General features: G+C 42.3%; 4 protein-coding genes across 8 annotated transcripts; 2 read left to right on the forward strand and 2 right to left on the reverse strand.

The window, feature by feature from the left end:
- Nucleotides 1–70: 70 nt before the first annotated feature.
- arsg (arylsulfatase G) lies at nucleotides 71–8,847 on the reverse strand. The gene is made up of 11 exons (XM_075458137.1): nucleotides 8,588–8,847; nucleotides 5,986–6,222; nucleotides 5,602–5,837; nucleotides 4,927–5,041; nucleotides 4,294–4,440; nucleotides 2,043–2,254; nucleotides 1,885–1,965; nucleotides 1,667–1,775; nucleotides 1,295–1,415; nucleotides 1,109–1,199; nucleotides 71–751 (listed from the first exon to the last, which is right to left on the reverse strand). Exons 2-11 carry the CDS (start codon nucleotides 6,207–6,209, stop codon nucleotides 471–473), a joined length of 1,617 nt encoding a protein of 538 aa, XP_075314252.1. The 5' UTR covers nucleotides 6,210–6,222; nucleotides 8,588–8,847; the 3' UTR covers nucleotides 71–470.
- LOC142374436 (monocarboxylate transporter 7-like) lies at nucleotides 8,347–13,915 on the forward strand. 4 transcript variants are annotated; one of them, XM_075458133.1, is made up of 6 exons: nucleotides 8,347–8,488; nucleotides 11,086–11,326; nucleotides 11,442–11,585; nucleotides 11,692–11,820; nucleotides 11,929–12,831; nucleotides 12,938–13,915. In XM_075458133.1, the coding sequence occupies exons 1-6, from the start codon at nucleotides 8,402–8,404 to the stop codon at nucleotides 13,240–13,242; spliced, it is 1,809 nt and encodes a 602-aa protein (XP_075314248.1). In that variant the 5' UTR covers nucleotides 8,347–8,401; the 3' UTR covers nucleotides 13,243–13,915. The 4 variants fall into 4 exon arrangements, with proteins under 4 accessions (XP_075314248.1, XP_075314251.1, XP_075314249.1 ...); XM_075458136.1 differs by lacking the exon at nucleotides 8,347–8,488 and adding an exon at nucleotides 10,354–10,493; XM_075458134.1 differs by lacking the exon at nucleotides 8,347–8,488 and adding an exon at nucleotides 10,534–10,606.
- On the reverse strand, nucleotides 13,812–22,511 carry amz2 (archaelysin family metallopeptidase 2). 2 transcript variants are annotated; one of them, XM_075458139.1, is made up of 7 exons: nucleotides 22,430–22,511; nucleotides 20,508–20,796; nucleotides 20,177–20,350; nucleotides 19,892–20,020; nucleotides 19,063–19,226; nucleotides 18,694–18,870; nucleotides 13,812–17,959 (listed from the first exon to the last, which is right to left on the reverse strand). In XM_075458139.1, the coding sequence occupies exons 2-7, from the start codon at nucleotides 20,794–20,796 to the stop codon at nucleotides 17,795–17,797; spliced, it is 1,098 nt and encodes a 365-aa protein (XP_075314254.1). In that variant the 5' UTR covers nucleotides 22,430–22,511; the 3' UTR covers nucleotides 13,812–17,794. The 2 variants fall into 2 exon arrangements, with proteins under 2 accessions (XP_075314254.1, XP_075314253.1); XM_075458138.1 differs by lacking the exon at nucleotides 22,430–22,511 and adding an exon at nucleotides 21,618–21,652.
- On the forward strand, nucleotides 21,653–23,699 carry LOC142374440 (protein VCF1). The gene is made up of 3 exons (XM_075458140.1): nucleotides 21,653–22,384; nucleotides 22,707–22,812; nucleotides 23,031–23,699. Exons 1-3 carry the CDS (start codon nucleotides 22,368–22,370, stop codon nucleotides 23,271–23,273), a joined length of 366 nt encoding a protein of 121 aa, XP_075314255.1. The 5' UTR covers nucleotides 21,653–22,367; the 3' UTR covers nucleotides 23,274–23,699.
- Nucleotides 23,700–24,098: the final 399 nt, after the last annotated feature.

Consider the following 24,098-nt stretch of genomic DNA (forward strand, 5'->3'; position numbering starts at 1 on the left):
TTTTCATTTTCAAAACTAGTATATATACACACACATATATATATATATTTAAATTTTTAATTCCATCATCATTGTCATCATCATCAAATATCCATCACAATAACAAAGCTCCATTCAGAATTTTTTATTTTTATTTTTTTTTAATACTAATACTACTCCTTTATTTACACAGCAAAAAAAGGAAGAAAAAGCCTTGTAAAATGTAGCAAAGCTGACAGTTTGATTTACATTCTTCTCCAACTATTGACCTCATAGAGAATTGCGTCAACTTGCTGCTCAAACAACTGACCAAAGTTCGGCCACGCACTTCTCTTTGCTCCTCGTGTTTGCACATCTGCATCTGGACATTGGACCTTCCAAACAACAAATGTGGCACACGTCCAGATGCGATGTTTGTCTCCACATCTGTTTGCCAACATCTGTCTTCTGTGTGAGTGTCTACGTGCGCACATACGTGTCTTCCCCCACACTCAGACCAGTGTGCGGCATCGACATACAGCCTGCCTTTGATCACAGCATGGTGCCGCTGATTTGTCTGTGCTGTAGTCTGTCGTGGACACTGACTTGTCAGTGGCGATGTCCCATAAAAGCTCCTCCCTCCTGCGGGCAATCCTCTTCGCTGCCGCCTGGTATTCCGGTGTGTCAACCTGCAGGGGTCTTTCCTCGGCCTCCTCGCGCTCCACATCAAATATCAGTGGTGGGTCATGGAGTTGCTGCTGTCCTGCTCCACCACCACACGCCTCTGCTCCACCTTCAAGGAAACAAGCATGTGTGCAGCCTTTATGGTTTCACATTTTCTCGCCTTTTTTTTTTACACAAAAATGAGCGTGAATACAGAATAAATGAAGTGTGATGCATGCTGCGTGTTGGACTTTTTTAGATGGAAACCACAAAGAGTGGAATGCTTCATGATACACGACACTACTGAGTTGTATTGCATAACAACAACCACCATACAAACCATACAACAAAAATAGGTTCAAAACCACGTCATCACGGCTGGAGAGATTAGCTTCATCACACCGTTGCAATTACAGTAATAACATTACAAACTCTAATGCAGTTGCTTGTGCACTTTGGATACATATGACCTGCATTTCACCAGCACCTGTGATGTAGAAAGCTTTGTGCCTTCCAGCTCGAACTGTCTGCAGGTCCCCAAACTCCCCTGCAGCACCACTGTTAGGGTGGAAGAGAAACTACAAGAAAGAAGAAACAACTCGATGATCCCAGCTGGGAGCACAATGACAAATGAACACTTTAATTTACTATTACAAGTTAGAGTAATTTGTACCTCATGGCCAGTTAGCTCACGATCCAGCAGGATAGCTTTGGCATCAATGCCATCATAACGTCTGTCTGAGGGGGGTGTTACCCCTGCCAGGGACAGAAGAGTTGGGAAGATGTCCATACCACTGTAGAACAGAAGAATAGAAAAATACTTTATTTATCCCCCAATGGGGGAAATTCAAATTAGTCAAGTAGCTCAAAAAAATTATAAATATTTACAATGATTGTATATTAACAACAACAATAATATGTATAAGGAGAACATCAAACATCATGCCTTTTGGAGATCATTGCACTATACATTCGACTGAGTTTGACTATAAAAGTATTTGAAGTCATTTAAAAAAGTCTAGACGCGCTGGTAAAGTCTACATGCCTGAGCAGGGCTGAGCTGGTGGTGTTTGCAAGGATCCGCCCTGGCCAATAAACCACTGTGGGAACCCTGTGACCTCCTTCCCAGGTGGTCCGCTTGGCTGAACCTCCCCCTAACACAGATTAAAAAAAAAATGAAAAGAAATAATACATACAGAGGCTCCAACCGGTACCACATAAATGAACAATCCTCTCTTTAGTGGGTGAACTAGTTTTTTGTACCTTGGTCGGTCTGCCATTTTCCTGTGAAAGGGCCAACACTTCCTGCATACTGGCACTTCTGGTCCCACGGACCGTTGTCGCCTAAAGCATTACACACAGGTAGAACTGCGTTTATCACACGCAGCATTCTAAGACATAACTCATCCAGCTTGACTAACCAGTGAACCAGATGAGAGTGTTGTCTTTATCTGCGTCGTCCGAGGCAGCCTTCACTGCCCCAACCAGAGCGTCCATCTCTTGCAGACTGGCAGCGTACACTCCATCACCTGGGTGGTGAGCGGCGGAACGGGCATCTGGAGAGAGCGGAGGGGCCAATGGCACGTGCATGTGAGCCAATGCTATGTAGAGCAGATATGGCTGACCCCGCGCCCTGAAAACGCACGGCAAGACTGTCAGAGAACATATGATGCTCAAAATCATCATTTGCTCAAGACAAAAGCCGAGTTTTCAAATAGACTGCCACATGAGCTCTCTGGTGCAGAAACAGTTAATATTTCAATCATGGAAACACGTCATGTGGTTACAGTCACATGACTCAAACAACTCTGTGTGACAGTCATGTTTCCCTCCTAAAAGTCTATTTTGCTGTTTCCTTTTCTTTGAAGGAATGCTGCTTTTACAGCTGGAACACAACACGAGTCGCTTCAATTTACTCTGCTGACTGAAAGCCTGCATAGTGTTGAGTGTTGACAGCACATAACTGATAACTTCTGCGCTCGTTCACATGACCTCGTCGTATACTATGAGGACATGTTGCCTATTATGCACAGCTGCAAACAGCAGGGTCCACTGCCCTCCCTCTGAACCTCAAACACACATACACGCAAACACACTCCAATACTTTTCGTTCAGTACAACTCCTGAACAAATTCTCTGTAAAACTTATATTCAATATGTTTGTATCTGAATATAATGTTTTCAAAACAAGTTTAATCCCATAAAATACAACAGAATCAAGTCTTTTCTCACACACTCGTAAGAAAACTTTCAGTTAAACTTTCACGAAGGCATACTATAACAGTACTATGTGCCAAAGAACCTCACTGTTTCACTATAAACACATTTAAGAACCATCTCAGCACATTTAGATGAAATGACTTCCTCATAATAAACATGGAATCCATACAGATTGGCGACGAAACTCTTGTAACTTCTGTATATGCCTTTGTGTGCACAGCAGCACTTCCTCCATCCCCATGCTACAGTCCTGTGAGTTCCTTTCAAAAGCAATGAACTGCAGATGATTACAAGTGTTAGCACCAACTGCTGATTTACTTGAACTGAACCCTGCATGTTTGAGGGGTTGGTACAAGCATGTCCCCGGGTAACAATCTCCACTTTGAAACACTGGGCAGATCAGTCTGATGATAACGGCTCCAAATAACAGCAGAACAAAACAAAGTTTCAAACTGTGTCAAACTGAAGGGATGAGACTCAGAGGTCTGACTCCTCAGACACGCTGACAGTAACATTATTGTTCTCTAATAATGAAGTATGTATATCCAATCGAAATATATCATTTTAGTTTTCATGTTTCATCCATGTTAGCGACACGCTGAAGAGACCAGATCTGGTTGGCAGCTGAACCAGTGGTCCAAATACTACCACGAAAGAGGCTCTCATAAGGACTAAGTATAAACCTAAAGTCTTTTCATTTCGGGTACTATTACATCAAATTATACCAAAAAGTGAATGCTTTTGTGACTCTGAAATTGGATACGGTTGTGAAGTCGAACCAGGAAAAATAAATGTTTACCGACGCTTTTCAAATAAACTAGTTTTTAATCCTTTGCCTTGGTCTAAGGCAGGGTCTAAGCCTATCATTTCCTTTCTTGGATGTGTACAGGATTATATTCGTGTTGTTTAATCCTATAAACACTTAAAAAATGAGCCAAGAAAACTGCTGTTGGATGTATCCAGACAAAATGTACAAAACAAATGATTTGTTCTAAAATACTTATCTTTTGGCAACATTTTTCACAGAACTACTTTATTTGAGCTCCTCAATCGCATAACTAACCTTTAAGTATTTATTTTCTTAACTATTGTAATATTTTCCTTACTTACATTCACTGTTGTGCCCCTGAGGGGGTCCGCTTCACACTTTGAAAACCTCTGGTCTAAGGTGCAGCTGTACTGTATTTTTAAATCCAGGTTAAAACCATTTCTTTTCTCATGTGTCTATGCATGAAATATGCACGATATCTTTTAATTTATCTTAACTGTTGCTTGTTTTTAAATTCATTTATTTGATTTGTTTCTCTTTATATACTTTTATGTATTTTTAATGCTTCTTACACTCCCTGCTGCAATGTTCTTATTTTATGTGAAGCACTTTGAATTGTTTTGTACATGAAATGTGCTATACAAAGAAATTTGATTTGATTTTGATTTGATTTGATACTGTACCTTGCATTGTGTATAATCCTGAGGGCAGCAGATTTGTATTGTTCTGTTAGTGTCCAAAGGTCAAGTGGCTGCTCTACTATGCTGCTGTTTTCAATCAGAGGAAGACCCACCTTGGAGTAACAGCCTCCGTGCCCACTCCTTATCAGCCTAGAGAACAATAGAACGTTGTAAGTTATAAGTGGGAATGTTGAGCCGTTACAGGATTTGGGATTGGTTTGGACATTGTAGGGAAGTAGAGTGAGATAGGCACTGTGGCAGAATCCCTTTTCTTTTGGTAAGTCATAAACTGCCACAGCCTTTGCAGACACAAGACCGCTACACATAGATTCCCCATTTAACTTCAAGATATCAAACTTAGTGTTAGCTTTCAGGTTTGCATGATGTTTGCATGATGAAGTCAATAAATTGGCGAAACACCATATCTATCAATTTCTTGTAAAACATAAAAGAAAGCATCGGGATTGAGAGGCGTTAACAGACCAAATGTTTGAATGATTATCAGCTATGTTTTACTGCATCTATTTAGACTAGTTTCAACTGTCACTTTGCATATTTCCTCTGACAACCACGTACTTCCAAATTTCATTGGCCCAAGTGCATCTCACATGTTAGAGTAGGAACAAAGAGCCACACCTGATCACTTGAGGTTCAGATGAGACACAAGGGAGGCACGGGGGCAGATTATATCCTGGTGTGTCAGTACAGCCCATGTCATTACTGTAGGGAATACCTAAGTAATAGTCAAAACCTGTGCGGGAAACAAGGAAAATGTAGCATACATTTGATGATTAGAGATACAACAGGCGAGCTCACATGTATTATCAATCATTTAGGACATCTAAAGCTGCACTGCATGAATGAAAACTTTCACACGCATCTGCACAACCTTTGAGTTCCTACGAATTTTGCCACTTTGAGTTTGTGAACAAAGTCTTTAGGGCTCTTTTTTATTTTGCAACACCTCCTCTCTGTCAGGGGTAATGCTAGTAGGGGATGGGGTTGGGGTCATGCTGTGTCAGTGAGTGTGTCGTCTCACAAGAGCTGGTAAAAGTTCATGATTAGTGACCCTGTTTAGGCTCTTTCCTGCAGTGAGACCGATGGAGAGGCCTAGAAAGTCTGACTGGCAAGTTTAAGTGGAAAGATGCAGTGTTGTGCAATAGAAAAGCGTTTGTGTGAAGAAATAATCTTAACAGAAAACTACTGCTTGATTTTTAGAATTCACAAACCTTGCCCAAGCTGATATGCGGCTGTAAAGTTCAGTTGCAGGTCTTAACAGATGCAGGACGAAAATGAAAAGGTCCAACTTACCTCTGTTAGTTGGACTGTATGGTCCATTGTGCCCGAGATGCCATTTCCCAATCATGGCGGTGTAATAACCCGCCTTCTGCAGCAGCTCTGACAGGGTTACTTCAGACAGAGGCAAACCAGCCACAGAATTCACTCCAAAGTTATGGGTGACCCCATTTCTAAGGCCATAACGGCCCGTCAGGATAGCAGCTCGGGATGGGGAGCATGTCGAGGCGGGGGAGTGGAAATCCGTCAGTCTGGAAACAGACCATCATTAAGCTCATACATGACCTTTACCGTGCAATCTGACTTCAAAATGTCTAATGGAAGACCAACATCTTTTGCCACTTTGACATTGAATGCAATTAAGTGGCAAAAGTCTTTTCAAATTCATAAATTCCCCACCGTAGTCCTTGCTGGGCCATCAGGTTGAGGTAAGGGGTATTGTTTGTCTTCCCCTCAGGTTGGTTAGCGTCTATGTCACCCCATCCTATATCATCAGCCAGTATGATGATAAAATTAGGCTTCTTTCTGAACTCAACCGCGGCTTCTTGACGGGACACGGTGTGGAGCAGCAGCCCACACAGCAGCATCCCAGGCAGGACCAGCAGAGTTAAGGCCTCCACCATCTCGGGTCAAAATCTACAAAGGGGTCGCACATCTCACTTAAAGCATGGCGTTTTACAGAGAAGAAACTTAAAAGGTGGGAATAGGGAGTGAATGCAACCTGCGACAAACACGTTAAATGTGACCTTTGTTGAAGTGTCGATAAGCTACAGGTTTTTATTACAACCCAAATCCTAAAAAGGTGGGACGCTGCATGAAATAGGAATAAAAACAGAGTGCAATGCGTTGGAAGTTTCATAAAAACAATATTTTATTCGCAATCGAAACACAGAAAATATGTGAAATTCTGAAAGTGAGAGATTTTCTGTTTCATGAAAAATGTGAGCTTGGATCTTGAATTTTGATGGCAGCAGCACGTCTCAAAAAAAGTTGGGAAGGGGGGCAACAAAAAGGCTGAAAAGGTAAGTAGTGCTAAAAAGAAAAAAGATGGAGGAACATCCATTTGTGTATTCTCTATACCCAGCTGCCATTGGGGGAGAGGCAGGGCGCATCCAGAATGGGTCGCCAGTCCATTGAGCAACAATCCACGCACACTCCTAGGGTCAATTTAGGATGATCAATTAACCAAAACCATTCAAAGTTTTTGGATGGTGGGAAGAAGCTGGAGTACCTGAAGAGAACCCTTGTATGCACGACTCGAAAGAAAGGCCCCAAGCTGGGATTTGAACAGGAACCCTCTTGCTATGAGGTGACAGTGCTAACCACCACACCATGGAGGAACATGTTGTAACTTATTAGGTTAAGTGGCAGCAGGACAGTAACATAATTCGGGATAAAAAGAGCACCTTCGAGAGGCAGATTCTCTCAGAATCTGGGACATGGCCCAAAACAATCTGTTTTAGATGCCTGTGGTCTTCGGGCCCTCAGGCAGCACTGCATCAAAAACAAGGATGATTCTGTCATGGAGACCACTCCAGAGATCACCGTCTGTGGTTAAAGCGCTCGCACGTGGGTATATGTCAAATGTGGACACAATGTCTTAGTTTCGACATTTGGTACGCTTTCTATATTCTATTGTGGGAAATTATTCTTTTGTGAGATTTGAAAATCGCGGTCTTCTATTTTCATTAAAAATTTTACACAGCGCCTCAACGCTTGGGGAATTGGTGTTGTACGTGAACTTAAAACACGGACGACGACTTCCAGCATCTGTGGCTGCAACACAGCAGATCCTACTGGGTCGTGTGAGCTGAGCTATAAACAGAGAATAATTTACAAAGCTTTGAGTGAACTACTTTCTGTAAAGAAGAATCACAGGCTTAAATTTCAAGTCAGGATTAAAATGACAACGACCTTATTCAGCTAACTTAGTAACTCGCATGCATGCACCGTTTAGATAGAATCAGTTTTCAACCATCCAGCTGGTGACCGTCTTTCCTCCTCATCATACCAGTATATCCTGATGAACTTGGTTTTTTTCACACATAGGCTACACGAAAATATGTAGAAGAAATAACAAAGGTGTGCATCCTGCTGCAGTCCAAACAGTCCAACAGGTCTAAATTAAAAAAAAAAAAAAAGAGGTAATGTCAGCATTTTCAGTTAATTATTAAACAACGGATCAACGGAACAAGTTGATATTTTACAGGTAATATCAGGCGATCCCATCAGTGTGCCATCAGAGAGGCGGCAGTGACTCAGTGGTGGAATGTTAAGGTGTGGGGCGGAAACGGTTGGTAGGAGGATCGTCCCTGACAGAGCAAATATGAAACCATTCCATATCAGGCGCTCACGTTACGAGTTTGGGAAATTATCTCTTCTAAAAAACGTGAAAGCATCTTGTAAACAAGACTGATTTGGATCATCGGCGGAAACAAAACGAAAAAACCGACGCCTAATGATGGTGGCACGTATTCCAAAAGAAATAAAGTGACTTCTTGTAAAAAAAAATATATTACAATTATATTTTTTTTACTTATAAGTGCGTAATGGCCAACAGGTTTGGACACATTTAAGACTGCAGCTACAAACAAACTCTCAAATTGAGAAAAAAGGGGGGATTATGTGTCAACAGGAGTGGGGTCTTTCTACAGTTCAGATCTGGCTGCGACAGATTCCTTTTAACCCTTCCTCTCCCCCTCGCGAATGCAAGCCAGAGTCAGACAGTGTGCGCGTGCGTGTCCAAGTATGTTTGAGTACAAATCCCGGTGAGAGTATGTGCCTTACGTAGCCTACTGTAGAGTTTAGTCTTTTAATGCAGCGCGCGGAACATGTAGGCGTTTACAGCGGCAGTACGCGAGCGAAGAAGGGACTATTTCTGAAAGAAATTAGCTTCTCAAAGGTGAGGCAGAAAACTTAAATACAAGTAATTAAATAAAAGGTGTGTTTCCTTGAATTGACGCGGCAACTCTTTAAATGAATACATGGTCCAAATACTTACAAACCGCGTGTACGTGACTGGGCAGTTAGGAACAGTGTGCACCGATAGGCAGCACGAGGGGCTGCCGCCGCCGTCGGAACGAGGACATTGCGTCAGCCGCACGAGGACGCATTGTACGACTCACGTCGAGTCAACACTACCATCCTCACACACTCAACAGTTTTCTGTTCGACGCAAAATTATTGTTAAAAGGGTGTTTATTAGGACAGCCAAGACAAAACAAGACAAGTGTCTCTCAACGGAAACGAGTAAAATACTTGGACGGAAGTGTTTTTTTCCGGCAATCCCACAACAATGACAGACACAAGGATGTATGTGTAAGCAGCTGGTTTTAATGAAGTTATTGTTGTTGGCTACACAAAAGAAGTACTGAAAATAGTAAAGGAAAGCTTTCCAACTGGATTGTGGGTTGGCTGTGTTTCCTCCCGTCTCCCCCTCCTCTCAGCTTAAACTCTTACAATCCCACAATGCCCTGTTGGTTGGATTGTTTTGACCATCTAAAAAGACAGCACTAAATGCTGATTCATTTGATTGTGTTTTAAGTTCCGGAATAAAGTAGTAAACACTGCACAGAGTGTTTGAAAAAAATATATCTAAAATCCCCATATCAACACACTGCTGAGACTGTTCATTCTATACACTGGTAATAGTGGTTTGACATAATGGTAGAGACTAAGTAAATATTTGTAATTTACATTTTAAGATCCACTCGTGTCATACATTTAAAGAAATGTGTTTCTTACACCTCTGAGGAGTGAATTTTATTTTTATATTGATAAGAAATGAACACTTTAGTCATGTACCAATGTCTTTTTGTGACTCAGATATTTTTATTTGATGTTTTCAAGCGAGATTTTTGCAAAAATGAGTAGTCAGTGCCATCTTATCCTATTAATGTCTCATTGTCAATGAGCCTTTGTCTGCCACCTTGTATGTGCTTGCATTAACAAAGGTGTGCCTGATGACACCCAATCTGCATAATAAAGTGCTCAACAATGGCAAAATACCTCACAGACTAATTGTGTTCATTTAAACATTTCAGCAGGTGCCTGGCTGTTTAAACCCCCAGCGCATTTGATGTGACGTGGTAAATGATTTGCTTGAAAGGTGGATTTGCACCACCGTGTACTTAACATGCCAGTACAGCTTACAAAAGCTGCCTCCTGTCTGGAGATTGAACAAAAAAACCTGGAGATGCGGAATTGCACAACATGTTTTTGCTTTTTTTCTCTCGTGCTGGAAAAACTGGGGTTCAGGAGGGAGTGCAAACAATGTCAAAGATGTCTTGTCACCATGACTCAGATGCATTTGTTATAGTAGGACACAACATAAAAAGTTAAGTCATTGTTTTGCTGCTCGTTGAAGAAACATGCCATCTTATGATGTTTAAGTGGGCAAAACGAAGACAAAGTTGAGTCAAAAAAGGGTAGTAGTTTGTAAAGACAAAGACTAAAGCGCTGACAGAGACAAAGTGAACATATTGAAAGTAAACTTGTGTATCATTTACTCCTATAAGAGTCCATATATCCAACTTTAAAGCAGCGGATAGAGGCCAAAGGGTCAGTTAATGTGTCATAGATCTCCTCCTATAACTGTGTTTGCCAGTAATGTACAAAACACTACAAACATTTAATTTCACCCAGTTCTGCCCCCAACTGCTTTAATATTTGATTAGGCCCAGCCTTGTGCTGAATAAGGCTGAACTATAGGTTTTTGTTTCTTTGTTTGTTTTGTTTTGTTTTTTTACTCCTTACCATCTATGGCTACAGCACTGACGGTGTTTGTACATTAAACAGTAGTTTGTAAGGACGCATAGAGCGACTTCACTTAAAAGACGAGCAGCTAAAGAAAGAGGGGCAACAAGGACGGAGTGACGTATACTCGCACAACATCTACAACGCTGCTGGTAAGGCGGGGGTCATCATCATCATCATCATCATCATCATCATGTTATAATTTCATTTGTGTAAAACCGGGGTGAAGGAACAGCTTTACCAACTTTAAACTAACCCGTCAATGGTGAGAACAACAGCGGCTCGGCGTAAAGTGTGTCCTCTCCATAACTCAGAAAAATACTGGGGTGAAACCTGACCGGTGTGCAGGTGTCATGACCAGTTCCGACCCCATGCAGAATGTAGCCCCATTTTATGCACGAGCTCGGGCAGTGAGTGGAGTCCCTCGCTCTACTCAGCACTGACCAGTATTTGGGGGGAGGAGGATTCGGCACCACGCTCGAAGTCTAAACGGGACGTCGCAGCATTATGTTTTCGGCTATATTTGACCCGAACTGCCATTCTTTTCTTTAAAAATTGTCCGTGGAAGTGACTCAATCACAGCGTTAATGCGTCGGTGTAGTTGCTATAATTTGCCTGTGTAAATGAAACTGGGAGCCATATAGCCACATCTTGCGATGTGAATTTAGGGGGTAAAAAAAAAAAAAAAAGTACTTTTTGAAATTGACAATCGGGCAGTTACTAAGTCTGTTGTCTCTTTTACAGGACATGGAACTGTGCAGAGCAAAGATAACACAATTCCTGGGACCCAATGTCTACTCAGAGGCCCCTGATGGAGGCTGGGGATGGGTGATCGCCGTTGCCTTTTTTCTAGTGGAAGTTTTCACCTACGGCACCATTAAGAGTTTTGGCATCTTCCTCCAGGACCTGATGGAAGAGTTTGGGGAGACCACCAGTCGGGTCTCCTGGATTGTTTCTATCTGCGTCTTTGTCATGACCTTCAATGGTAAGTACATATATTGTGGTTATGTGGCTTTACAGCTGTAGAACCCAGATTAAACTACACATTGCAAACGTATTAATCTATTACGAATAACAGACCGTTCACTGTGGGTCCGCAGGTCCTCTCTCCTCTGTGTTGACAAACCGCTTCGGTTTCCAAGTTGTTGTAATGATCGGAGGATTACTTATTTCCTCTGGTACCATTGCCACCAGCTTTACTGGCTCCATCAATCAAATATACATCACCTATGGCTTAGTTACAGGTAGCAATTTGTGTTAATTTTCTACAACTTTAAACTTCAAATGATGCCATCATTGTCAATGTCTCCGGGTAAAATACCGAATGTCTATGTGTTTTCCTCTGTGCAGGCCTGGGCTACTGTCTGACCTTCCTGCCCACTGTGACCATCCTTTCGCAGTATTTTAACCATCGGCGGTCTCTGGTCACAGCTGTAGCTTCCACCGGGGAGTCCTTGTCAATGTTTGCCCTGGCACCAGGTAAGAGGAAGAGTTGCAACTGATGCCTTGTCCCGCAGATGGACAACACCACTGTGAGACACAGGTTTAGGGAATGGCTCGCACTGAAAATCTCTCCTTTCCTTTTAGCATTTTCTGCACTGAGAGACAATATTGGCTGGCGACATACCATGGTAGTGATTGGGGCTCTGCAAAGCATCATCATCATCTGTGGTGTGCTGCTTCGGCCGATCATTATCAAAGCCAGGCCGTCACCAAAAGAGCTAGAGCCCCTGAGGACGCAAGAGAAGCCAGAGGACACAAACCTCGAGGACTCTGTAGGAACTGGAGACGCAGGTGTCCAGTCTCTGAGAGAAAACAGTAAGGTAGAGGAGAATGGTTTATTGCATAAAGAAGACAGGTTAGAGACAGAGCATATGTCAGTAGGAATAAGTAAGGTGGAGATTAAAGAGTCAGAAACAGAGAAAATAAACAGAGATGCAGAGAAACAGCTGATGAGTGATGAAGAAACTAAATCAGGCAATGAACAGCTACCGGCAAAGAATTCTAGACTCATAGACTTCTCCATCCTCAGAGAGTGTAGCTTCATTTTATATTCTCTGTTTGGGCTTTGTGCCACTTTGGGCTTTTTTGCCCCTCCGCTCTACATCATCGAGCTGAGTGTGAGTCGCGGTGTCGAACGGGACAAAGCCGCCTACATGCTCTCCACCATAGCCGTGGCGGAAATCTTGGGCCGATTCTCCATTGGCTGGATCCTAACGCGGAAGCAGTTCGTGACGAGGAAGCTTCTGGTGCTCCTTGCCTGTGTCATCACAATGGCCGCCGATCTTTTGGGATTCACTTTGGTGACAGAGTTCTATGGCCTGGTTGTGTGTTGTGCTTTGTATGGGTTCTTCATGGGAACCCTGGCATGCACCCACATACCCATGCTGGCTGAAGACGAAGTGGTGGGCATAGAGAGAATGTCTTCAGCTGCTGGTGTCTATGTGTTCATTCAAAGTTTTGCCGGGCTGGCTGGACCACCACTTGGAGGTAAGGAGGGTGTTTCTCGTAAACATCAATGTGTCAGTCCGAATCTCCATTCGATGTACAAAGTAGGAAAAAGTGAATGTCTTGTTTTGTCTCCCTGTACACACAGGTGTGCTTGTGGATGCGACTCAGAACTACGGTGCAGCTTTCTACTCCTGCGCGATCGGCATGGCCCTGAGTGCTGTGTTCCTGGGTTTGGTAAAACCTGCAAAGAGAGGATTGTTCTGTAGGAGGACAAGCTCCAAACCCTCCGAAGACGAATGTGAAAGGACAGAGAGCAGGGGACAGAGTGGGGGGCAGAAACCAGACCAAAGAACTAACATCACGAACAACTGCTCCGAGTCACATGGCAAACTGTACGTAGACCAGACGGGAGCCACAGAGGACGTCGAGGAGGGTACACCTTGTTCTTGAGCGGATAAAGCATATGTGCAATGAGAAAAGTCAAGCAATAGAAGGGTGTGAGGAAAATACTGCTGGAGGCAAACGCCGTGGTGACAATAACAGAGAGACCAACACTAAGTCCATAGGACCTGCTAGATATAGATCTGGTGACTGAGAGCAATCTCAAACTTTTAGATCACAATATGCATCTAGCCGTTATGCCTTAAATACACGATTTACCAAAAAGTGATTTTATGCCAGTCATTACTCCAAATGTTAAAATGACTCTATTTTGTGTCTGTTACCAAGTTACAGTCTTGCTTTAATGGACAGTGGCATGAGACGTGTCAGAAAGGTATACTCGTAATGAGCCAGGATGATGCAGGGTGAATGGAGGTGCTGTGGTTTCAGATGTTACACAGAGGAAGTCCAATGCTGCAACTTTACGAGCCACCGGCTGATGATCAGTACCGTGACGTTAGCTGGAAAAACTGAATCAAAGGAGGCGGCAAAAACAATAAGCTGTACAGATGCTGTAACACTTGCTCTAACAAAAATGACAAGACTCAGGAGTATGTGATCAAAAGTAATCGTTTTTAATAAAAACTGTAAATGTACTCTTACCTAATAAGATACGTCAGACTTTTTAGATGTTTTTGGACGAAAAATGTGTTCGATCACAATAAAGAAATGGGGTAATTGATGTGTTTTTGCTCCTTTGTGTCATGAAGTAAATGCTCACATGTGTGTCATGTCATCCATTGTAAACTATGCTAAATAACCTCAGAGCATGTAGAAATATCAACAGAAGGCTAACATGTGAGGTTCTCTGGCTGAATAGTGGTGATCTTGGAAACATCTTGACATAACATTTATATAGTACAGCATATACTGCAGAGGGAGTACAAGTTGAATCACCAACCTGTGAGGATGAGGTTTACATCCACATCGGATCAGAACTCACATATGTAGGCTAATGTGAAATATGTTAAGACTTAAACACTATAAGTCTATAAATGTCAAGCAAAAGTCCCATCACATCATCAATAAATCATATAACTATTCACAATCTCTCAAGTTGTAATTTATCTTGCCAGGGTTGTATTTACAATCAGTTTTTCAGAGTCGGGATGCAATTTTAGAAGTTTTGGGAATACTATGGCTCCTCAAATACTCACCCAACAATCACCAACTCTGGCCTCTACAAAGAAGCTGCTCAGCACTGTCTAAATGGAGTAAGTAATGACGACAGAGAAAATGCTAAAGGAAGCTAGTAAAGCATTTTCAGGCAGCCAAACCTGTTGGTGCAGTTAACTGAGCTTTCCAAAGCACCAACAAGGCTTGATAAGACCTAAAATCAAGATGAGTTGAAGAGGAGACGTTTAGGATGCAGAGCAAGAACAAAACTGAGAATAAGATGCAAGAAGTCTAAACCATTTCCTCCCTTGATCATCATGGGAAGTGTGAGACCATTGGCAGATAAAATAGACAAGCTTGGAGCTCTGATGCAGGAATATCAGGAAACCAATGTTATTTTTTTTTCATTGAGACATGGCTGCAACAACTCTCTACTCATCTTTCAGACTATATGGTCAGACAGAGATAGCAGACAGAGCAGTAACAGTAAAGAAGGAGGATTACAGTGCTTGTCAGCAACAGATGCTGTACTCCTGGACATGTCACTGAGAAGGAGCGTCTCTGCACCCCAGATGTTGAACTCTTGGCTGGGAGTTCCTGTCCATGCCATCTACAGAGTTCATATGTTACCTGCCGACATTGTCTGTGCTCCTCAGCTAAGTTGTTGCCAGGCTAGAAAAACAACAACTAACAGCCACCTCTGAAGATTTCTACCACACCTTCCCCTCTGCTACACTTCACCTTTCTCCATGGTTGTCAACTGATTTATGTTTATTTTATCATCTATCGATTAAAACAGTATATATCTTTAATAATAATTAGGGCTGGGCAAGTTAACTCGTTATTATCACGTTAACTCGTTAATTATTTAACGCCGAAAAATATTTTATTGCACATTAACGCATTTTTTAAAAATTATTATATATTTTTTAATTATTTTTGGGGGCTTTTGTGCCTTTAACGGATAGGAAAGTTCAGAGAGACAGGAAGCAGGGGGCAGAGAGAGGGGGAACGACACGCAGCACAGGGCCATCCGATGTGGGACTCGAACGGGGGCCAGCTGCAGCGAGGACTGTAGCCTCTTGTACATGGGGCGCCTGCTCAACCCACTACGTCACGGACCACCCCTATTTTATAACTTATTTTATTATTGTAAAAGTCTGTTGCTCACAGGCTTTTATTTTGTAAAAGTCTGTTGCTGTCTGCTGCGGAACCGGAAAAGAAAGTAATTGGCGGATCCACCAAAGGCAAGACAAGGCAAGGCAAGTTTATTTGTATAGCACAATTCAACTACAAGGCAATTCAAAGTGCTTTACAGATACATTAAAATAGTAGAAATAAAAAGCAAGATTTAAGTTTTAAACAAAAAAGAAAGAAATAAGAACAATAGATAGAATCAGATAAAATCAGTAGTTAAAATGTGATTAAGTTTTGAAACTCAAGCTTCAGATTTGGAGCTTTATTCAAATGCAGCTGAAAATAGGTGTGTCTTCAACCTGACTTAAATACACCAAGTGTTTCAGCTGATCTGAGGCTTTCTGGGAGTTTGTTCCAGACATGTGGAGCATAGAAGCTGAATGCAGCTGACTCTGGGAACTGATAAAAGACCAAATCCAGATGACCTGAGGGGTCTGGAAGGTTCATACTGGGTCAGGAGGTCACTGATGTATTTTGTGTCCTAGACCAGAGGTCTTCAACAGGGAGTCCGCAGAGGTACTGCAGGGGGGTCGCGAAATCTTTGGTTGATTAGACGATTTTTAATATTTCTTTTTTTTTCTCACAAATTGTGTGCAAACGTGTGCCATCCACAGATGGTTTGAGAATTCATTTTCCCATCTACATGCATGTTTAAAGTTAAAATCTGTGGATTATTTGAATAGCTCAGTGTTGTATGCAAGATGGTTGTTTATAAATGGCAGTGGCACGGCCACCCTGTACCTTGCACATATTTAAAATACAAACATGAATATATTAACCTGTGTATTATTTGAATAGCTTAGTATTGAATGTACAATAACAGAGTAGCTATGTTTATACACGGCACTAGGCCCCGTTAAATATAAAACACAATTGTATGCCATATAAATAGTAGGGGGGTCCCTGCTCCAACTCTCCATCAGTTTGGGGGTCCCTGGCCTGAAAAACGTTGAAGACCCCTGTCCTAGACCATTCAGAGCTTTATAGAGCAGCATCAGAACTTTAAAGTCTATCCTCTGATGGACAGGCAGCCAGTGTAAAGACCTCAGAGCTGGACTGATGTGGTCTTGGTGACGACTCGAGCAGCAGAGTTCTGAATAAGCTGCAGTTGTCGAACTGACTTTTTAGGTAAAGATGCTGTTACAGTAATCAAGCCTACTAAAGATGAATGCATGGACTAGTTTTTACAGGTCCTGCTGACACATCAGATCCTTTAACCTTGATATGTTCTATATATTCAGCTGTTTTTAGTGGCTCTGGAAACACACCTGACATTAAAGACAAGTTCACGATCAGTAACAGGTCTGACTCCAAAATCTTTGAGACCCTTTTGAAAAAAGCTGTTGGCAGGATGTCTAAACAGCAAGAGGAGGAGTTCAGCTGACGTAAGATGTCCTCCAGATCTTTGCTGTTAATGGGTTGGAACTGTGTCATGGTGTTTAAACTGGTTTTCGGTGGAGACGGTACATATGTTGAACCTGCTGCTGATGTACTGCTTGTCTAATATTTTGGATTTTGTCTGAAGAATTTGTCAAAGTCACTGCAGGCCAAGGTGGAATGAAATTCAGTTGCCACTAACACAGGAGGGTTTGTTAGCCTGTCAACTGTAGCAAATAAGGCCCGAGCATTATGACTATTTTTGGTAATGATGTCAGAGAAGTAGGACTTTCTTGCATTCCTCAGTTGTAAATTATAAGAGTGAAGTTTCTCTTTATTGATGTTATAATGAACTTGGATATTTGTTTTTCTCCATCTGCGCTCAGCTCACCAAACATGGAGAAGGGAACGGAACTTTTACTCGGCCATTTTCATTTTAAAGTTCTTCCAGACGGCAGAGTCGACAGAACCAAAGTCATCTGTAAACACTGCCAAATTGAATTGTCTTATCACCGTAGTAGTTCCAGCCTAAAATATGAACATATGGCAGTACAGTTAAAATAAAACTAAATGCTAAAAGCTATACACTACTTTTGAATTCATTGGATTTTGCGTATAAATGCGATTAATCAGGTAAATCATGTGATTAATTAGATTAAAAATTCTAATCGTTGCCCAGCCCTAATAATAATTAATACTGCAGCAATATAAATTCTCTTCAGGGATAAATAAAGTATTATTGAATTGAATTTAAGATGAAGACAAGATGGCTTATACAACAGGATAATGATGAACACTCCTCGACATTCACAATAATTGGCCTAAAAAGGGAAAAAAAGTGAGCATCTTGACAACCCATTTTTTTCTAGAGCTATAGTTCAGTATTTTCAAGTTTTTCCAAACACCTACGAAGCCACAGTTTGGATGATTGAAAGGCCTCAGTGGGCTTGGGAAAGTGGAGTGCAGCATGACATGCAGATGCCCCCACGGGTAGTGATGTTGGACTCTGATCTTCCTCCATACAATCCAGTAAAGCCTGTTAAACACAGATAAACAGTGACTTACAAAAAGACCCAAACAACTGAAGGTGTCGGTGAACTGATCTGTTGGTATGACGAGAGTACAGGTCCACATGTTGTTATTCTATTTAGTTACGTCACAATGAATTCCAAGCACCCAAATCTTGGCTATTTTGTTCTTTTTTTTTCGGGGGGGTGCGTAAGTACACTTCACTATAGAGTTAGGGTTACAATTCAGTATCTACCCGCTCAGCACATTGAAGTTAAAATTCAATGTCAGTCAGCCAACCTGAGAACTCAGGCATGTCGGTCCTATTAAAAGATTCCTAGTGCAAGGACAGATGTTACAAAAAAAAAGAGTTAAAGCAATCAGACTTAGCTTCTATGTGTGGTATTTGACATGAACTCATAAGACAGCAGGTCTGAGTGAGCACCCATGACGACTAAATCAGTGTACCTGATTACATCTCCTTTCCTTTCAAGTCCTGAGTGCAGTCTGTAAATGAGAATCAGCTTATATTTGCTTTTCTAACAATTCTCTGCTGAACATTTCCCATTAAATGTCTTGGCCTGGGTGGTCTTAATTACATATTGATGGACATTTTTCACAGCAGACATTTTAACTTGTCAAAGTGGGGCCAGATTTAATTTATAGTATAACAATTAGGGCTGTTTTCTGTTTAAAAGAGCAAGGTCAAGGTTTTTAGTACTGTACATGTTGGCGAACAGAAGAGACTTAATGGAGCTTTACCTTGTATCTTTCAGCGAGTCTGAAGCCAACTGAGATGTGCAGTTTGTGAAGACAGACAGGACAGAAATCCAAAGGCCTCAGATCAGACTCCTCGAGGTGGTTAGAGCCCTGCATGACACAGTGCATCCACTGGCAATGCCTTATTCCAAACATATGGCCAATCTCATGGGTCATGGTCTGAAAAGGGAAATCTAATATTATGGCACATACTGAAAACAAGAATAGATGAGGGTTTCTTTCTTTTGGCAGTAACAAGTCTTTGATTTCAGCCGCACTATAGAAACTGTTTTTGAATTATTGACCTATGTTAAGCTCACTTTAAAGGTTCATAGCACTGAAATTGAGCAATTGGAGAAGTTTCTTAATAACCTTGCAGGATCGAAGTAGGAGAGTGCTGGTTATAGGCGGAGTGTAATATCCCTCAAACACAGAATAGTCTCCCTGCCTTGGCTTCAGTTGTTTCTTCAGTCTGCCAGCGTAACCTTTAGTGTAGAAGTTGTCATCATACCTGGCAAAGCTGAAAACACCCATTCCTGTGTACATTTAGCATGAAACAAATTTAGTACTGTACAGCAATACACGTCTTTTAGCACCATCTAGTGGCTAACCTTTCACATTACACCATGTATTCGTGTATGTGCCACTTTGACAAAATATTCCTCTACTTAAAGGCATGGTAGGTAATCCTGTTCAGAAACACATTTTGTAATACTGGGTGAAATGGTCCGTCTATCCTGAGAGAAATCTACACAAGATGTATTTAGAAAAAGGGACGAAAATAATCAGACCTCTGTGGCAGCTGCAGGACTGAGAAAAAGCTGACCAATCCGAGATCAGCGGGACGCTGATCTCGGATTGGTCGCCTACAAAAAACCAATCAGATGCCTCTGCTTTCTGCCTACGCCCCCCTCTGCCGGCTCCCTGCTCCATGTGCGCATGCGGTTCCACCGGCTTTGGATGAAGCACTGACGGAATGGGGAGGGGGGGGTGGAGCTTAGAGGAGTGGACACTTTCGAATCTTGCTAGCTCTCTTGCTAGCTCTCTAGGATTACCTACCATAGCTTTAACTGATTATTTTTCCTGCTTTTAATACATGTCTATATATATGTATATAGACATGTATTATTTTCTCCTCCTCATTAATCACAAACTTGTGTTTTCATTTCATTATTTCAGGACTTTTTCTGAAAAACCTCACCCTCACTGAGAGAGGCCTGTCCAAAGACAAAGTTCCAGGAGTCTTTGGGGTAGAGGTCAATCATTGTGATTCCAACAATGCAGAAAGCCTCTTTTGGTTTCCTCTTCCCTAGAAACCGCAGAAGGTCCCCTTAATTTTGAGAGAAAATAACAAGAACAAAGCAAACCTTCATTTTACCCACAATGTTTTTGCATGTCTACATGGCAATTTTTTGAAAAACAGGTACAGCACAATGCTGGCAAGAACTAACTGGAAGACTAAAAAACAACACATTTCCTGAGTTACCTGTGAGGATCTGAAGATTGTGTAAGCTACTGTTCACTCTGAAAGAGCATCCTGTTTCAGACACAGTAACTGATGGAAGCAGCTTGACCGAAAGCCCGTAGAAAAAGGCCTGGCAGTAGTCTCTGAGCCACTCAACATACTGCTCTGTCTGAGGTCCCACTTCTCCAAATGAACCTACAAAAAAACCAATGTGTAGATTTAAGGCAAAGCCTCTGTGTGGCACGGGGTACTCAGTAGCCCACAAACCCCTGCATGTCATGGTGGACATGACTCAACCATCAGTGCAGCCTTCTTTTTTTTTTAAAGTCAAGCTAGACACAAACACTCTCACCTATGGTTTGAATATAAATCGTATTGTGGGCCGTATCGGGTGTCTTGCGATAAGGGTCCCGGTAGAAGCTCTCGAAGTTTTGTGGTTCCTCAGGATGAGCGAGAATCCAGTCTGAGTCAGAGTGCACAGTGATGGGCTGGAAAAGGGAACCTAGCTTCCCTGGGTGGAATCCTTCCTCCAGGAGACCCCTTTCTTCTTTTGTGTACTCATTGTAAAGTGTAGCTACATCCTGCGACTTAGAGACCAAAGCCGTGCGAAGCGTCTCTGCAGAGTGCTGGATCACTTTCATCTGCATCAGAGACATACATGGCGTGTAGGCGTCAACATCATGAAGTCAATGGGAACTTTGCTCAATTATGTTGCACATTTTAACCCAAACATGATACCAAAAGGTAATGAGACACTGTGCTAAAATGAAAATACACAGATATTGCAATGATTTGTTAGTCGTTCAAAACATTTAACTGAAAGTTGTACAAATCCATTATAACAAATGTTGAACGTGGGAGATCATATTGAGATGGAAGTAGAGAGAGGTACATGATTTTCCTTTTCTAGACTGGCAGGTTTCAGTGGCTCAACATCCTCTTTGGACATTTTCTTTGTTTCCTCATTCTTAACATGTTTTCAGAAGGTGACAGGTCTGGACTGCGCACCCAGACACTTTTAATATGGAGAAATGCTGTTTGTTGGGGCAATTTTTGTTTTAATGTGGTTTGGCAATGGGGGCTAACTTTTGATACTTTACCAAAATACAATTTACAATTAAACATGGTGTCGAAATCCTTCATTAAATTGTTGTTTAAACTCTATTTTACTCTGTCAATACAACGTTTTTTTGAGACAGGCTTGTATTTACATCCTGTCATGTGAATGAACAACTAATCTGTGTTGTCCACGCTACAAGACAGGAAAATCAATTCCCACCACGTCCACTGTAGATATTTACCATAATGTTAGCTTAATACTAACGAATTGCTCCATTTTGTCTAGAACAAAGTCTACATGAATTCGGAAAAATTTCAAATCCTATTTTAGCTTACCAACAAAAAAATCAACTTTTTAATTCATGAAAAATATCGAAAATTAACTATAACCAAAACAGCTCACCAGAACGTTAACACCGGAAGTCGATTTTGATGACGTCGTGTAAACATAGGGGCGGAGCTCCGAGCTTTAAGCAAAGAGACTCTCGCTGTACATCAAATTACTCTGGAATGACACTTAACTTACATCGGAAGAACTTTTACCTGCTTTCTCTTTAACTTGCCCGTTTAGTCGTTTTCGTCCGACTGATGTCAAATATAGGCACCAACTCAGCACGATTAACGGCAGGTGGGCGGAATACGAAAGCGGAAGAACTTCTAGTGAGCTGAGCTCAGAAGTAGTTAGCTTGACAAGCATCTGTAGCACGGCTGCTTGTGGAACGGTAGCAGTTAGCAGGCTAGTTTGCGCCTCCTGTTTTAATTTCTGGAGTTTTCCTGACATAATACTGTTTGAACGATAATACCCAGCGGGTAGCTTTCAAGTTTTCCGATATCCAGCAACGGTTTGTTAACCGTCGAGACGTTGGCAGGAAGGGCTACTTTTGGAGCAGTGGCAGAAGTGAACAAACCCGCAGCAGAGGTTGGTGCTGTCCTGCGGCGAGCTGTTTCTCAGCCGGCTGGAAATAGCTCACTTACAAACACCGGACTGCTCCGTGGATGACGGGGAGCTCGCCATACTGAGTTTCTACGAAATGGTCGTGGAGCCAAGATACCGCCAGGGTTTCTAAAGAAGACATCTCAACCCGGCTCATCACGAGCTTCAATCTTTTTTTTTTTTTTTTTTTTTTTTTTTGCCAAAAATCTTGCTGCAGAAATGCTGACTGAAAACAGGTAACCATTTTCAGCGTCATCATTGCATGCCAAATTTCACTGTACCTCTCTGCAACTCAGGATTGTGCCTCAATCACATATTGCAGTTGTTCAAATCCAAGATAGACTGCTAGAATCATTGTAACAAATCAACTTTAATGCCATGCTAATAATGGGAGTGCCTCAAGACTGGTCATGTAACTGCCTGAGTGTGTGCGTCTATTTTTGGTTCCTCTCCATGTTTCCTTTTCCCGATTCTCTGCCTCTCTCCGGCCGATCTCCCTTCCCCTCCCTGCATAATGTTTGTCACACACTCTGTTCCTCCCATTTCTGTTTTGACCAGGAAACGACACCATAGCTGTGAAAGCGAGGAAGACCAACAGCTGAGACCTCAGGCTAAGAGGTCAGGGGTGGGTCCCTGCCTGCTCGTGTCAGATCTGGACTCGGAGGTGAGACTGAAATCATCTTTGCGCTCATCTTTAAACCCTCACACAGACGGAACTTTGCTGTGCGCTAATCTGATTTTTAAACAATGCAATATATCTCTCTCCTGGTGTTTCCTTACAATGTCAAAAGCTGTTGACATGTACAGATCGAGCAAGCATATACAGTGTATTCATGTGACTCACTCTCATTCATGAAGCCTTCCTCTGTTCTGCATTTGCAGTCTTCCAGCAGCGACAGTAGTAATGGGACCAGTAGTCCAGAAAGCGCAATAGAGGCCAGCACCAGGCCGTGCATACATAGCCAGAGCAACTGCACCAGCCCAAAGCCGGAAGACTCTGCCAGCCCCTTCAGGCACGGTCTCCATGGCGACGGGCGAAGTGACTCCTATGACTTCATCAACAGAGTCCTGAGAGAGGCGCACTTCAGCAGTCTTCTGACCAGAGGACGTCCAGGCTCGACATGACCGTGACCCGCGAGCCCTCTCCCGACCTTTTGTACATCATGCATCAGTGCTGACACCACCAGCGCGATCGCTCCTCCCTGGAAGCCTCAAGCGACACCATCGGGGTCAGGTGTAAGGCGGAGGCGACGACGATGATGATGTGTGGGGAGGTTTACAGATTTTGGGCACAATGGCTCATCCCCACCTCGCCGTGTACCATTTGTTGAGACCATAAGCACATTCGCCTTTCCATGGCCCAGCCACTGTGGTTTTCTGTGCAGTATTTATGTGTCTGTGTGTGTGTGCACGCACTCTGTGCACTTTATCGGGAGATATCATTCTCTTTAAATGCGTGCGTTGATGCGTGGACATTTTCATTGGTGCTAACGACAAGAAAAGTGTGATGATGATGATCCCAAGTGCTTGCAGATTTAAATAAAGTTAAGCACTTTACTCGTTAATTCCTTCCTGCCTGGAGTCGTCTGTTGCATGTTTTTATTTCTAAAGTGGGAGCTGCTCTGATCCCCTTCAAAAGTTCATTAAGGTGAGGCTAACAAATTCATTCCTAACTAAAAGTTTATAAAATCCAAACCCTTATTTGTTTTCTTCTAACCAAAGTTGTACAGATATCCCTTACTGCTTAGCAGTTATTTTCATATAAATGAATGCTTAAGCTATGGAATAGGTTATGCCACTGGGTTGAGTGTAATGGAACATATTGTTCACAGACCTTCTTTCAAGATCCAGCCCTGGATTAGACTCCAGGATAATTATAGACTTGTGTCAGGCAGTCCTGCCGCAGCTCAGGCAGCAGCATACCCAGCGCTGGAAAAAAAAAGAAAAAAA

Source organism: Odontesthes bonariensis, chromosome 23, assembly GCF_027942865.1.
Source record: "Odontesthes bonariensis isolate fOdoBon6 chromosome 23, fOdoBon6.hap1, whole genome shotgun sequence".
In the NCBI taxonomy this organism is placed as follows: Eukaryota; Metazoa; Chordata; class Actinopteri; order Atheriniformes; family Atherinopsidae; genus Odontesthes; species Odontesthes bonariensis.

Coding starts and splice junctions, on each gene's coding strand:
- arsg (XM_075458137.1), bottom strand. CDS start 6,209: ATGGTGGAGGCCTTAACTCTGCTGGTCCTGCCTGGGATGCTGCTGTGT. Junction 1,966..2,042: donor CACTCTCATCTGGTTCACTG/GTTAGTCAAGCT, acceptor GTAATGCTTTAG/GCGACAACGGTCCGTGGGAC. Junction 1,416..1,666: donor ACCAGCTCAGCCCTGCTCAG/GCATGTAGACTT, acceptor TCTGTTCTACAG/TGGTATGGACATCTTCCCAA.
- amz2 (XM_075458139.1), bottom strand. CDS start 20,796: ATGAAAGTGATCCAGCACTCTGCAGAGACGCTTCGCACGGCTTTGGTC. Junction 20,021..20,176: donor CAATCTTCAGATCCTCACAG/GTAACTCAGGAA, acceptor CTCAAAATTAAG/GGGACCTTCTGCGGTTTCTA. Junction 17,960..18,693: donor GACTCGCTGAAAGATACAAG/GTAAAGCTCCAT, acceptor TGTGTTTAACAG/GCTTTACTGGATTGTATGGA.
- LOC142374440 (XM_075458140.1), top strand. Junction 22,813..23,030: donor TGTCAGATCTGGACTCGGAG/GTGAGACTGAAA, acceptor CTGCATTTGCAG/TCTTCCAGCAGCGACAGTAG.
- LOC142374436 (XM_075458133.1), top strand. CDS start 8,402: ATGCAGCGCGCGGAACATGTAGGCGTTTACAGCGGCAGTACGCGAGCG. Junction 11,327..11,441: donor CTTTGTCATGACCTTCAATG/GTAAGTACATAT, acceptor GTGGGTCCGCAG/GTCCTCTCTCCTCTGTGTTG. Junction 11,821..11,928: donor AATGTTTGCCCTGGCACCAG/GTAAGAGGAAGA, acceptor CTTTCCTTTTAG/CATTTTCTGCACTGAGAGAC.